Source organism: Lissotriton vulgaris, chromosome 9, assembly GCF_964263255.1.
Source record: "Lissotriton vulgaris chromosome 9, aLisVul1.2, whole genome shotgun sequence".
Classification (NCBI taxonomy): Eukaryota; Metazoa; Chordata; class Amphibia; order Caudata; family Salamandridae; genus Lissotriton; species Lissotriton vulgaris.
In genome coordinates this window covers 1,116,600,261-1,116,616,026 of record NC_141697.1, presented here as the reverse complement: position 1 = coordinate 1,116,616,026, position 15,766 = coordinate 1,116,600,261, and the positions used below count along the sequence as shown (strand labels likewise).

Sequence of the window (15,766 nt, the reverse complement as noted above, 5' to 3'; positions counted from 1 at the left end):
TAGAGGCGCCAAAAAGTCCATCTTTGTTGGAAGCAGGGGATCGAACCATGTTTGAGGAAATTTGGGATCTACAGAAGGAGTCTGAAAATTTAACTGGAGTACCAAGGCTATTATCAAGGGAAGATCAAATAACGCGTAGACCTGCATTTAAACCCAAATCTATATTTCAACCTATCATGACCCATGACAATTTTGACTTGTATCAGAAACTGATCACAAAGGATTTGAAAAAGCTCTACATTGCCACTAATAAGAAACCTACTGTCCTAGATAAAAGGAACCAATGAAACTAGAAACGGACAAGAACATAATTGTTAGACAAGCCGACAAAGGCGGTAACATTGTCTTGTGGCCACGACAAATGTACATTACTGAAGCCGAAATCAATTGATGGACCCCCTGTGCTATAGAAAAATCAATCTTTCAGCCATTAAAACAGCATGGCAAGATAAAAATTCTAAACTAATGGCTCGGAGAAGTGGTAACCTCGTATCAAATGAAGAATTTGTTTTTTTAGGGAAAGAGCATCCAGTGATACCAATTTTCTACCTGATCCCAAAGATTCATACGAGTGTGGCCATACCTCCTGGACGTCCTTTTATTTCTGCCATCTATAACTCTACAGAGAACATTTCAAAATACATAGACATTTTTGCAGGATTGGGTTAAACATTTATGGTCATATGTACAGGATACCTCAGATTGTATCAGAAAATTGGACAATGTTGTTTGGAATTCCAATTGTTTGCTCATGACACTTGACGTATGCTCGTTGTATACATCTATTAAACACAGCGACGGGATAAAAGCGGTACAGCATTATTTAAATAAACGAGCGATGAATTTTTCATCGCATAACAAAATGCTGCTGTCTATGATCCAGATCTGTTTGGAACAAAACTATTTTTTGTTTACCAACCAGATATATCAACAGATCAGGGGTGTCGCCATGGGGGCCTGCTTTTCCCCCAAGTCTAGCATGTTTGCACATGGGACTTTGGGAGGAGTAGGTCCTCAGAGGACACCTTCTCACTAGCATGCAAAATAATGTACCTATTTAGCTTCGATACATAGATGATCTGTTTTTAATATGGCAGGGATCTAGAGAGGAGGCCCAGAGATTTGTGGAACAGTTAAACAACAAAAATTTGAATTTAAAATTAGGGTGAAAGTAGGGTGTGGTTGTTACTCCCACTACTTTCTGGTACCCAAGAAGGGCAAAGGGGGCCTACGCCCTATCTTGGACCTGCGGAACGTCAACGGTTTCTTCCGGAAGGAGAAGTTCAAGATGCTGACTTTGGCTCAGGTCTTAGCTGCCCTAGACCCTGGAGACTGGCTGGTAGCGTTGGACTTGCAGGACGCTTATTTTCACATCCTCGTCCTGCCGGCCCACCGGCGTTACCTGCGGTTCATGGTAGGGCACGAGCACTTTCAGTTTACCGTGCTCCCCTTCGGCCTTACCAGCGCCCCATGGGTGTTCACAAAGGAGATGGCGGTGGTCGCAGCTCATCTGCGCAGGTTAGGGGTGACAGTCTTCCCCTACCTCGACGACTGGTTGTTGAAGGCGGGCTCGCCCCAGACAGTCGTCAGCCTCCTCTAGACTACGGCCGACCTCCTGCACTTGCTGGGGTTCTCCATCAACGTGCCAAAGTCACACCTGTGTCCATCTCAGAAGCTACTCTTCATCGGAGCGGTTCTCGACTCGGCGCAGTTTCGGGTTTACCCACCCGAACAGCGGGTTCGGGATATACAGGCTCGGATTCCAATCTTCTAGCCTTTATCCCGAGTCTCGGTCAGGTTGACGCTGCGGCTTCTGGGGCTGATGGCCTCCTGAATCCTTCTGGTGCATCACGCCCGGTGGCGGATGCGGGCTCTGCAGTGGGACCTGAAGTTTCAGTGGGCCCAGCATCAGGGCAACTTGTGCGATCATGTCTTGATCTTGGAGGGCACTGCGAGACAACTGCAGTGGTGGCTCACGGACCGCTATTGGGTCAGTGGCAGATCCCTCTCCCTACCGCACCCGGAGCACGTGGTTGTGACGGACGCGTCCCTCCAGGGCTGGGGAGGCCACATGGGAGAGGCGGAGATCAGAGGCCTCTGGTATCCGGCGGAGTCACGGCTCCATATCAACCTTTTGGAGCTGCGGGCGATTCGTCTAGCACTGAAGGCATTCCTCCCCTCTGTCCGGGGGAGTGTAGTGCAGGTGTTCACGGACAACACCACCACCATGTGGTACTGCAACAAACAGGGCGGGGTGGGGTCGTGGACCCTATCCCAGGTGGCTCTGCGCCTCTGGCAGTGGCTGGAACATCAGGGCGTGACCCTGGTGGTTCAACACCTGGCAGGCTCTCTGAATGCCAGGGTGGACGAACTCAGCCGTCGGTGCATGATGGATCACGAATGGCGTCTGAACTCTGACGTGGCGCAAGGCCTCTTTCAGCAATGGGGAGAGCCTTGGTTAGATCTATTCGCCACAGAAGAGAACACGCAATGTCATCAGTTCTGCGCGTTGGAATTTCCAAGGCGGCACTCGCTCGGAGACGCTTTTCGTCGCGAGTGGAGTTGCGGTCTATTGTACGCCTTTCCACCTATACCACTTCTGCCCAGAGTGCTGAAGAAGATCAGGCGCGACCGGGCCCAGGTTATCCTTGTGGCTCCGGACTGGGCACGAAGATACTGGTATCCCGAGCTACTCCGCATGTCAGTCGATCCCCCGATTCGTCTGCCTCTTCGGGAGGACCTTCTGTCGCAGCAGCAGGGGACGGTTCTGTAACCCGAACCTGTTCAGTCTCCACCTACAAGCTTGGAAATTGAGCGGCGGCAGTTGAGGTCAAGTCTGTAATATCATTCTGGGAGCCAGGCATCCATCCACAAAGTCGGTATACTCCTGCAGGTGGAACAGATTTGTGGCATGGTGCACAGCAAAGGCTGTGGACCCTCTCTCTGCACCCCTTTCTAAGGTTCTCCTCTTTCTTCTTTCTCTTGCCCAGCAGGGCTCTGCTCTGAGCACTCTCAAGGGGTACCTTTCTGCCCTTTCCGCCTTCTTACGGCTACCTGATCAGCCTTCCTTGTTCAAGTCGCCCATTGTAAATAGGTTTTTGAAGGGCATCACACACATGTTCCCTCCTGTTCCCTTCGTGATGCCCCAGTGGGACTTGAATCTTGTACTTACTTACCTCATGTGTGCTCCTTTTGAGCCGCTCCATAACTGTCCTCTCCGTCTTCTTACTCTGAAGACTGCTTTCCTGGTTGCCATCACCTCTGCCAGGAGAGTGAGTGAGCTCCAGGCTCTTTCTTCTACACCTCCTTTCCTCTCTGTTCATCCGGACAAGGTTGTGTTGCGAACAAGACCATCCTTCTTGCCCAAGGTTGTCACGGCCTTCCACATCAGGCAGTCCATTCCTTTGCCCACCTTCTTTCCGCCTCCGCATTCCTCGAAAGAGGAAGAGAGGCTCCACCGTCTGGACCCAAAACGTGCGCTTTCATTCTATTTGGATCGCACACGCCAGTTCCGCGTGGATGACCAAGTCTTTGTTGGTTACGTGGGCGTTAAGAAGGGAAAGGAGGTGCACAAGAGGACCATCTCGCGGTGGATCATCTTGTGTATCCAGGCATGTTACTCCATGGCCAAAAAGGAGCCCCTGCTGGTTTGCGGGCTCATTCTACTCGGGCCACTGCGACTACAACTGCTCTGGGCCGAGGAGTGTCCTTGCAGGACATTTGCCAGGCAGCTACGTGGGCCTCGCTGCACACGTTTACACAACACTACTGCCTGAACAGCAAAGTCCGGAGGGATGGCTTCTTTGGCCGTTCCGTCCTCCAGGACTTTCTGGTGTGATTATTGGTTCGCAGATCCACCACCGGGGTTGGTATTGCTGGGGTATCTATTCTAAGATAAGGAATCTATCACTAACGTGTCTCTTTCAGATGCACAAGTTACTACTTGTGTAACGATATATCTGTAAGAGACATTAGTTAGTGATAGATTCCTTACCGACCCACCCATCCTCCCCGTTCTGCGAACCGATATCTAGGGTTAAGGTCATCCCCTTTCAAGGCCCTAGTTTCATGGCACCAGTGTTGCTTCTATCATGGCTCTGCGTATCTGGCGCGGAAAAGCTGTGTATCAGAACTGACGTCAGCGCGCATGGGCGGCGTCTAAGTACTCCGACGACATCGTTCCGGCGCTAACGACGCCGACAGCGGATAAGGAGCCGTGGACAACGCCTACCGACGAGCAGGGGTATTGCTATGCAAAAATTTCCGGATCCAGTCTGATGCCTGGGGATATTCTAAGGTAAGGAATCTATCACTAACGTGTCTCTTTCAAATACATTACACAGTCAGAAAACGCCTGACCTGCAAAACTGACTATGCAGTCTATGTGTTGCAGTATCAGTGTGGGTTGCGGTATGTGAGGAGTACTCGACTGCCCTCCCACAAACCGATACTGTAACACATAAGAGCTGTTGTGGGAAAAGACCAGGCCTACCCGGTAGCTCATCATTTTGAAAGTGTTCACAACAGTGATCCTGCAAGTTTACAATACTATGTGTCATGAAGTATAAACCCTTTCAGAAAAACCCACCCCTTTCCCGTGCACCCAGCACGCTTCAATGGTCAGTGTGATTGTGTACAGTAAATCATGACTTTCCTTTGGATTGTAACGTAGGACTATTTCATAATTCATGACTTTCCTTTTGTTTTGCTACTATTTTGAATTGCTTTGCGTATCCTGCATCCCAGTGAGATCGGAAAGATCTTCCTTCTATGTAAATTAAGGTGAGCCTTTGCCTGTGCACAGCCTGGAGTGCAAGATACCAGCCTCCATGCAGCCTCCGTGCAGGTAAGAGCCCTGTGTTCAAGTCCCGGCATTGCATGCATGCACGTTGTTAGTGCGCGGCTGGGTGCGTTCCCTATTTAAACCGCACCCAACCTTCCAGAAGACACTTTGCCTTCCTCCCAGCGTAGAGGAAGGATCGCGCTCAAGAGCCTCGCAAGAACTCTTCAAACGATCGGATGGAAAGACCGGAAACCAACAATCACTGAAGCATTTCGTCCTCAAAAGGAAAGCTAAGTGCAAACCTTTATTTCTTTCATCAAGGCGCCCTTCGCAAGAAAGGTCAAGAGTAATTTTTGGACTGTAAAGTTTCTAATTGAAAAAACATTGTGTTTAAAGGCAAACCTGTATTACAAGAATTATTGTGATAATTAGGTTTCTTGGAATTTGCAAATACTTGGCGCTTAAGTAGAGTTGCTTGGTGGAATCATTGTAAATGTGTTCTACTTATTCTATGAAAAGTATAAAACTTCATCTTAGTGTTAATTTTCGAAAAGACACCTAAAAGTCTGTGATGTAAAAGAAAGATACCTTTTGGAATGTTTTAGCATTTGTATCAGTTCTTTTCAGCCTAAAAGAGAAACCCTAATTGGAAGGTAACAAACAAGAAAATATACAGTAAGTGAATGTCTAGGAATTTAGTGTTCTTGAGGAAAGAATTTGAGAATACTTTCTAATTTAGGTTTCTTGTTTCTAAACCCCCTGAAGGTAATTTTGTCAAGAAAGAACTGCGCTAGACAGACAAGAAGTATCTGACGCCTTGACCATCACAACAAAACAAGACAAAGAAATACTGGACGGAGACAAGACAATACTGATCGCAAGTAGGCGTTAAGACAAACAAGACACTCACTCTTACAACAGTGGGAGGGGGTTAGGTAAGGAAGGATAGTGTTTTAGATTTTTGGGTAGTTAAGAAATGATCAGAGGTAGCTCTTGAGTAATATCTTGGTACTTGTTGATTCGCAGGTCGACAGCAAGAACAAACCAACTACTCCACGTCCAGTACCAGCCCTCTTCCCTAATTTCTTGGTTAAGTCTTGCTGTGAATAGCATTTCAGTAAGGTTTTAGTTAGTAGTTTGGGAAGTTGGTCCCTTGCATCTCTGCGAAACCTTCTACGTCTCCCACAAGGCTTCAGCTTCAAGACAAGGTAAGAGACGACGTAGCCAGTCTTGACGCTATGTCATAGACTGTATTATGCCCTTAAAGAGAGGAGGCAATAGGGAAGCATTATTGCGCCTCCCGGAAACCAGGTATATATTGGAATTGGACAGTAAGACCCCAGTGGTTCTTAACGCGAGCAAAGATCTGTATACATGTTTATAGTACTATACCACATTAAAGGTCACGGTTTCCAATACTATTATAGGGCATTATATCTTTAGACATAGGAGCAAGAATCACTGCATTCTTCATTTCATTTCATAGGCTGTAAGAACCAATGATCTTTAAATAATGTACGATGAAGGATTTTCCCCCGCCTCCTCCCTTTCCCCTTGAATCACTTTACAGCAGAATTTTGCACAAGTACTTGCACTACTGGGATTGTTTTTACTGATAGAGACAACAAAATATGCATATACAATGGAAACAAAGAGTTAATAACAAGATATAAGACCCACTTGGGTTGCACAATCATTTTAAATGTATTTTTACCCTGAAACTGTTTTGTATATAGATGATTTTAGACTTATATATGATAATATATTTAATGGTCTATATTGCGTATTTTGCAAATTTTTTGCTGCTATACTTAAGCACTGCAATGAAGTTATATGAATTTCAGACACTATGTCTTTTATGTTGACTTCTGCACAAAGATACTTTTGTGACGCAAAATAGGTTTACAGTTGTAAAGAGTTAAATGCCAGGAAGTGAACCAATTAACTCCACCCTTTGTTTTATGTTATGTTATGTTAAATGTTATGTTAAATAGGTCTTTTATAGCGCACGGCTACTACAAGGAGTGTCCCGGCGCTTTGTGTTTCATGACCAGAAAAGGAAACATACAAAACATAACAGTAATAGTTAAAGAAAAAAAGGCTACCTAAGTACAAGAACTAGGACGGGAAAACCCTAGCGCGCAAAAAGCCATGTCTTTAGGCCCTTCCTGAACGCCAGCAAATTAGAAGTAGAGCACAGGGTCACAGGTAGGGAGTTCCACAGCTGCGGAGCTGGCAAGCATGAATGAACGCCCTCCAATGCGGGCTTTTTTCACACGGGGCACCACAGCCAGGAAGAGGGATTCCGATCTCAAGGATCGTGCCGGATAGTAAAAGGCAAGCCTCCTTTGCAAATATTGGGCTCCTGAGGCATACAAAGCCTTGTGGGCCAATGTCATGGCCTTGAATGTTATCCGCTTCCGGATAGGTAGCCAGTGGAGCGATTGTAATCGTCTGGAAGCACTAGCCCACCTGTGGAGGCCAAAGATGGCTCGTGCCGCCGAAATCTGGACTACCTGCAGGCGTTGCCAGAGGTACTCCGGAAGGCCAAGATATAAGATGTTCGAGTAATCCAATCTTGAGCCGATTAAGGCCTGAACTGTCTTCCTATGCTCCTCAGAGAGCAGAGGGAAGAACTTCCGGAGCATTCCAAGGATGCCAAAGCACGTTCCCGTAAGAGCCAAAACCTTGGATTTAAGCGACAGCTCGTTATCTATTTTAACTCCTAAGTTCTTGGCTGACTGGGACGAATGAGTTGGGGGAAACATATCGGCGGGCCACCACCCATGCCAGTCCGGATCAGATGGACAGCCAAAGAAGAGTATCTCAGATTTATCTGAGTTGCACTTGAGGCTGTTTAGCTGGAACCAATTAAAAACAGCCCCAAGGCACTCACGGATACCCTCTCCATCAAAATCTTCTCCCTTCCGGCAGGTGAAGAGAAGCTGGGTATCGTCGGCATAGGATACGATCTGGGCCCCGAAAGACTCCACCAGTGCCGCCAATGGGGTCATGAAGATGTTGAATAGAGTCGGGCTCAACACGGAGCCCTGAGGTACTCCGACTCCCAGTGGCGACATCTCGGCGGAGCCGGGGGAGGCCCAGACCGTTTGTCGGCGGTCGGCTAAAAATGAACGAAACCAGCTGAACACCGTCCCCCTCAGACCGATTTCGTGGAGTCTTGCGAGGAGACCCTCATGGGGGACGGTGTCGAAGGCCGCCGACAAGTCAAGCATGACCAGCATAGCTTTGCCTCCTGAATCCAGCGCCTCCTCGATGGCCTCCGATACCTCCAACAGCGCCGTCTCTGTGCTTAAGTTGGGGCGGAAGCCAGATTATTAATTATGCATTATAAGTATCCTCATCAGTTTTGGCAGCACATCATGTGATCAAGCCTCCGGCTAGAGGCGAAGCGCGTCATGCGGACCTGCTAAGTGTTCATTTCTTGAAATGAAATAAAGCACAGAAATTTGCACCAGAACGGGCTCTGCTTTTTCGTCCTTTGTTATCTTACCAAGACGATTTGGAGACGCGCTGGCGTTGGGCGGAGTAATTGGAATATGTGTATATATATATACACACATATGATCAAGCTCTCGTGGAAGCGCGAAACGCGTCATGGCGACTGGAAACAGCAAAGAATAAAAATACACTTGCACCTACTTTTGGGTCTGTGTCCGTACTTGCAGTCTGGATTGAATCTGTGCCTTCATCGGATTTTCCTTGGAATATATATATATATATATATATATATATATATATATATATATATATATATATATATATATATATATATACACATATACATATATATACATATATATACATATATATATATATATATATATATATATACATATACATATACATATATATATATAGTCAATGCTCTCTTCCAAGTAAGTAGACAGCGCGACAACTCCGGGGAACAAGATATGGCTTTAATGATTTTTCATTCGCAAAGGAAAGCTGTCCCTGAAACGTTCGGCATACGCGTTTCAGCCTTCAAACGGCCTCATCAGTGCCAGTCTCAAGGTGTCTTTAGAGTTCCTGGGGGGTCAAACAATGTTATGCTGTTACCGAGACCACTCCCAGTCAGGTGGTTTCGTGCCCCTACTCCGCTCAATGATGTTCAGCTGTTTTGCTTACATTCTCCAGCCCGGTGCATGCTGGTCTTGGTAGACATATATACATACATACATACACACACACATACATACATACACAAACATATACACACATACATACACACACCCACATACACACATATATATATATATATATATATATATACACACACACACACACAGTGAATTTAGCTTTGCAACTCAGCCCCCATAAGTGTTGGATACTCCTTTAATAGCCCCATGATTTACTAGGATATGGTCCGCAGAATAGAACTAGAGTTCTTCAAACAGCAGCAAATGTTCAACTCATTCAGATAGTCCTAGGCCTTAATCCTCTGATGCTCTCAGACAAACACTGCATGCATACAATTTGTCCGTCATTAGATGCGAACCTGGGAAATTATATTGCAAAGACCCAAACAAAACAATTTCCTTAAACAGTTACTCTCCAACCTGGTGAAAGACCATAGTGAAATAAAGCATCTTGTCGATGCGGGGGTCAGATGCCAATTTTGTCCTCTCTCCGAAGACGACCTAACATGGTCTTCCACCCCTGTTCATTGTTTATGAAAACACCAGAGATGAACAAGAAGCATCTAAAATGGAGGTCATGCATTGGGGTATTGTGAGCTTACGGTCAACAATATAGTGGGTCATAAGAACTCCACAGACAGTGAAATAATACACAGAATTTGAATTTAGAACTGGTCCATGATGCAATATTTCAACACCAATATCACAAAAGATTTTAAGCATTTCTCTTTGGAGAAAATTGGTAACAGCTTCCACAATACAAACTATTTGTCAATGCACAGTGCGGACATAATACCGTAATAATACAAAATTCCTTCCAATAAATAACATACGGCGCATGAGGAATAATATTTCATAAACCAAAATAACATGTTCCACTCACTATTTTTTCCTTCTCTAGCTTTTGCAGTATACTCTCCAAATTACTTCCAGTCCTCGACTTTTCCACAACTTCATAAAGGCTACAATACATCCCACCCTTCACAACTGTAAACAAGGAAGAAAAAAAGTTAACATTTTCTACGGTTAAAGATTTTAGAAATTACTTGAAGTTTGACTAGGATGAACCAGGATCTCTGCACATTATTTCCATTGTACTCTTAAGCTGTTAGATAACCAAGCTTAAAACTAATGACTGGAAGCTATAGCATTGCTTCCTATAATGATCCAAACATGTTGGCCAACTTTGTTATTTCTGCTTTCTACAAATCACAAATAATCGAGTCACTCTTTCTTTAAATGGGAGACTGCTGCTGAGTGTCAGTGTAGCAATTGCGAGGGTTTGCAGCTAGAAGTGTCCATAGTTTGATCACCGTCTCTCATAAAAGAATCTGCATAGAAAGGATTCTAGCACAAGCTTAGATGTAAAAAGACAGATATCCTAATCCAAACAATCACCACAATATTGTCAACGTTTTCCTTTATTTCTCTGCTGTCCTGCCGCTTCCAATAAAAGAAGCATTTTCAAACCAAATGCAACAATTCCCTAATGCCCTAAACATTAACATTCAAGATACATATTTCATCTTCACATAGTGATTTCCTTTTTCTGTTAACTACCCTACTCTTCATTCATCCTGGATCTAGTGCTGCACTATATTGCCTCAGGGCAGTCTGGTATCAGGTGGGTCGGTCAGCTTTTCATAATTTTTGCTCATGTCTCTAGATCTTTGTTAATTTGCTGATGCTTCTAGTTGCCTCTGTTTGTTCCTCTCTCACTCTTGCCAATTAAATGGTATCTCTTTCCCATGTTTTTATCTATGTGGTACAGGAATTCATTTATTTATAGCACTGTGGCGTTTCACTAGTATTTAAGTATAATTTTGCCCATCTACGGATGTGAGACCATCCTCAGCAAACACTGCTTCACTGTAAGTTTGAAAATGTTACCAGCCATTGGGTGTGGTGTGTTCGTCAGACCATGCCTGAAGTTTACTATTATCCTACAGGACCATACCATAAGATGATCCACCACATCCTGTGGAAGTGGTTAGGCTCTCTATACAGCCCCTTCCCAGTTTCACTACATTAAGATTAACTCAAATGAAACAGGTAAACTGGAAAAATTAAAACACAGCTTACGAGAGACGTTTGTTTACCTGGAGACAAGACAGTTACCATTCTTTTTCTGTGATGGGCTCAGTACTGTACCCTTACATTTAGCTCAGATATACACTACATTCCCTCTATTGTCTTGTCTCAGTGCCCTACATTTGCTGAATACTAGCCTGCCTCACTTCAGAGAGTCTTTGCACTATGTCCAGGGTATTTATTAACTGCAATGTGTCTGAAAATTCTTTTATATTTGCCTCACCATCTGTGCCATTCGGACATATTATAGAAATGTTATGTGACTTACGCCAACAGCTTTCTGTGTCTCAACAGAGAGAAAAAACAAGTTACTTACCTGTACACTGTGGTTCTCCAGTATAGTTATCTTTCATAGATTCACATGCTTGTATCTTCCCCGTCATGGTGGGAGTCTCTCGGCAATTAGAAAAGAAGTTCCATCGAAGTACATAGGAAACAAAGGGTGGGCGGAATTTGTGTAGTCGCGCTACGCAAAGCTCAGCGAAATGGTAAAAAATCTCTGCGAGCTCGCAAAAGTTCAGCGAACACGCAGATTGCTTTGTCCGCCCGTTCTCGATACTTTTTTCCTGTTCGCGAACGCTGTTTGCGTGCTCAGGGAGAAATATCTTGCAAACACACATTTTGAGAGCGCGAACAAGCAAAAAATTCCGCGAAGCTGCAGATCGTGGAATTTTTGGCAATTCCCCCGTTCTCCGCATAACGCAAAATTACCCAAATTCTGCGAGCGGAACGGAATTTACCGCCCAGGCCTATAAGAAACATCCAGAAGGAGAGACACTTTGGAAGTCGTATTTATGTAGGCCCAAACTTCGGCCAATCACAGACCAGCCCTAGACCTCAGCTCCCCAGTCGAGCCACCAGACCTCAGATTACGCGCACAAGTGTGCTAAGGTAAAGATATAGTCTGAGATAGAAGTGGCAAGCCTAGACGGGGAGGAGGGAGGGCCACAGTGTACAGGTAAGTAACTTGTTTTTTCTCCAGTATTGAATCTTTCATAGATTCACATGCTTGTATCAGAGTAGTTCGCCATGTAAAAACCATAGCTTGCGGATAGGTGAAGCCCTTCTTTTAGAATGGGGGTAGATGATAGAATATCATCACTTAACCAAACGCACCGCTTTGTGTTGATTTACTACTGTTCATATATATTCAAAAGAAATTCTGATACTTTAGTTGCTTAGCAATAATCTTATTATTTTTCTATTGAATCATTTCATTGATTTTTTAATTGATTTTTTAGAACTTTTTTGTTTTTTGTTGTTATTATTTCTTTTCATAACAACCTTTTGATTTGTTACTTCTATTCAATGTTTCACATATACATTGCATTTCATACAAAGTCAATACATAATATGGTAAACGGCGATTGCTGTTTGTGATTGGCCCGATGTATTTCGGGACTGGTGTCCCTTCTTCAGGGGCCACAGTAAAAAGTAACAAAAACGTTGTATCATTTATAATATTTACATAATTTACATACATTGTTTTTCACACCATCATCTTATTTACTGTGCCACTATGGTTTTGAGTCTGCCATCCTGTTCTGCAGTCTGAATTCATATGACCGCTAATATTCCACATACCGACAATTAAAATGATCTACAACTGTTATGTACGTATATCCTAGATTACTCCATATTAATAACAGAGCCTATTTATGTCAGTTTCTTTTCTAGAGCCTATATGTCTAATATACCTAATTCTGTTCAGATATTGTCATTAAATCCAAAATACATTGACTTCCTTTGAAGTTACAAACGCTGAATGTCACGAAAGTACTGTTTATTGATCTCACTTTATCTGACCAGTTTAAACTATGGTGAACTTTAATAGTTGTATACTGAGGATAAAAGCAATGAATTGCGCCAATTACCAGAAGAGACATATTGGACAGGTGATCATTACAAATTATGCATTAAAAACTAACCATAAACAATTCATAACTTTGACAATTAAATACACGAGACTAAATTGAAATAACATTTATATATATGAAAACACAGTACCTTAGGCAAACCGATGTCTCAGGACAGCTTGACCCACAGCAGCGTCCTCTTTCCATGCCAAGTCCAAGCAGTAGTCCTTAGTAAATGTGTGCACGCTGGACCATGTTGCCACCTGCAAATGTCTGCTGTGGCAGAACACAATCACCGAGGAAATCCTACGTGCGATCCTGTTTCTTGAAAGGACTTGACCCTTTCTAGGTGATGTAAAGGACACAAAAAACTGATCAGATTTTCTGAAAGTTTTAGTTCTGTGCATGTAGAACTTGATGCATCTCTTCAAGTCTAAAGAGTGCAAAGCTCTTAACACGTTGGATGAAGGATTCCCAAAGTACGTGGAAAGTACAACTGGTTCGTTCAAGTGAAATGAAGTGGAACTTTAGGGATGAATTTAGGATTTGTCCTCATAAGCTTATCCTGTCTAATTTGGAGAAAATGTTCATCAATCGTGAAAGCTTGAATCTCATGGATTCTTCTCGCCGATCTGAGGACTAAGAGTAGAGCCGTCTTCCAAGAAACATATTTCAAATTCACTTTATGATTGGGTTCAAAAGGTCATTTCATCAATTGTGCCAGAACTGTATTTAGTTCCCACGGAACTGCAGGACATTTTAAGGGTGGGAAAACCCTGAAGAGTCCTTTCATGAACTCCTTAGCGATTAGTGTTGGCCACAGAGAAAGTTCCCCTGACCTTCTACGAAACCTGGAGATTGCGGCCAAGTGTACCTTGATTGAGTGAGCTAATTTAGATTTGGCTAAGTGAAGCAAGTAGGGCAAAATTTGTTCCGGAGAGGATGCAATTCCTTTTCTTCGCACCAATGACAGAATCTCTTCTATTTTGCAACATAAGCCCTGTTAGTGGATGGAGCTCTGGCCCGCTGCAGAATGGACCTGCAATCCTGCAAGATGTTTAAGCCTGCAAATTCTTAGTTGTGAGGTTCCAGGCTGACAAACTTAAGAGACCTTATTTGAGGATGAACAACTTGGTCGTTGTTCATCGAGAGTAAGTTTGGTAGCGGAGGGAAGAGAAAGTGTGGGGATAGCGAACTGCCTTGGCTATGCTGGATCTATGAGAATTAGACGGCATGGTTCTTGCTTCATCTTGTTCAACACTCGCGGGATATGGGGAAACGGCGGAAACGCATAGGCGCATGTTCCCCATCCATTGCTTCTGTAGAGCGTTCCCTCAAGAATTCCTCCGAGGGAATCTGCTGGTGAACCTTTTGCACTTCCTGTTTTCTGTCGCAAACAGATCCAGTTTTGGAATGCCCCAAAATTTGAAGACCCGCTTCAACTGGATGTCGTTTAATTCCCATTCGTGACACTGGTAATTGGTTCTGCTTAGAGAATCTGCCCAATCGTTGTACACGCCCAGGACGTGCTCTATCTGCGGTGTTATGTGGTGATGAATTAACCATCTCCATATCTAATGGGCCTCTTCCGATAGACTGAGAGACCTGGTGCCCCCTTGTTTGGCAAGGTAGAACATTGTTGTGGTATTGTCTGTTCTTACTAGAACGGAGGATCCCTGGATTCTGGTAAGAAAATCTTGCAGAAAAGCTTGCAGTCCCAGAAACACTGCCTTTAGTTTTAAGAGATTGATGTGTGAAGGGACCATTTTCCGTAAATGTGCAACTCCTGAAGATGCGCGCCCCCCCCCAACCCCCCCAACCATCCATTGAGGCATCTGTCGTCATTATGTAATGAGGTTGAACTGGTTGGAATGAAAGTCCTGGAGAAATTTTGATTTCCTTCTCCCACCATGACAGAGACTGTTTTATCGTTTGAGAGAGGGAGATAACGTCCTCGAATTAACCATGTATCTGCACCGACTGCATATCCAACTGTTCCTGTAGAGGCCTCATGTGCAGCCGACAATTTGGAATAAACGGGATGCAAAATGACAGCATTCCCAGTAAGGATTTGAATACTCTCACAGAAGTGAACTCTTTGGCGCGTAGAAGGGATATGAAGCGCATTATTTTGAGCTTCCGTTCCGAAGTGGGATACGCCTTCATTAGCCTTGTGTCTAGAAGAGCTCCCAGGAACGCACGCTTCTGGTTCGGAACAGAATCTGACTTCTCCACATTGAGCTGTAACTCCAGAGACTTGAAGAGATGTTGACAGGCCTGCGTAGATTTTCTGGCAGAGTGAAATGTCGCCCCTGATACCAGCCACTCATCCAAGTAGGGGTAAACTTGGTTTCCCTGTTGCCTCAGAAAGGCTGCTACCGGAGCCATGCATTTCGTGAAGCCTCTGGGAGCTGAGCGAAGGCCGAACTGGTAATTAACCCCAGCCACCTCGAATCTTAGGAATTGGTGATGCTTTGAATGAATGGGGATGTGAACGTATGCGTCCAAGAAGTCGAGAGAAGATAGAAAATATCACTGGTTTATTTTCTGTGTTGGCTGTGAAGTTGACTTGTTGACATTCACATGCAGGCCCAGCCGGTGACTCAGTTCGAGACAGCTCAGGAAATGAATTTTCATGATGTCTGGGAAAGGACCTTTCAACAGCCAGTCGTCCAAGTACGGGTGCACGAAGACACCCCTGCGGCGCAGAGTGGCTGCCACTACTGCCATGCACTTCGTGAACACTCTGGGGGCTGACTTCAACCCGAAGGGTAGGACTTTGAACTCGTAATGAGCGGATCCCACCAGGAATCATAGGATGTTGACTGATCTGGACGTGGAAGTATGCATCTTGAAGATCCAACGAACACATCCAA

At 44.5% G+C, this 15,766-nt stretch overlaps 1 protein-coding gene across 4 annotated transcripts in view; it reads right to left on the bottom strand.

Annotated features, from left to right (window-relative positions):
• Positions 1-15,766, bottom strand: part of TASOR (transcription activation suppressor) — a 939,357-nt gene that overhangs the window by 609,566 nt on the left and 314,025 nt on the right. For all 4 annotated transcript variants that reach the window (XM_086939126.1, XM_086939124.1, XM_086939127.1 and 1 more), the window contains exon 11: positions 9,827-9,930. In XM_086939126.1, coding sequence (XP_086795252.1) covers positions 9,827-9,930 — 104 coding nt within the window. The remainder of the gene's footprint in view (positions 1-9,826; positions 9,931-15,766) is intronic.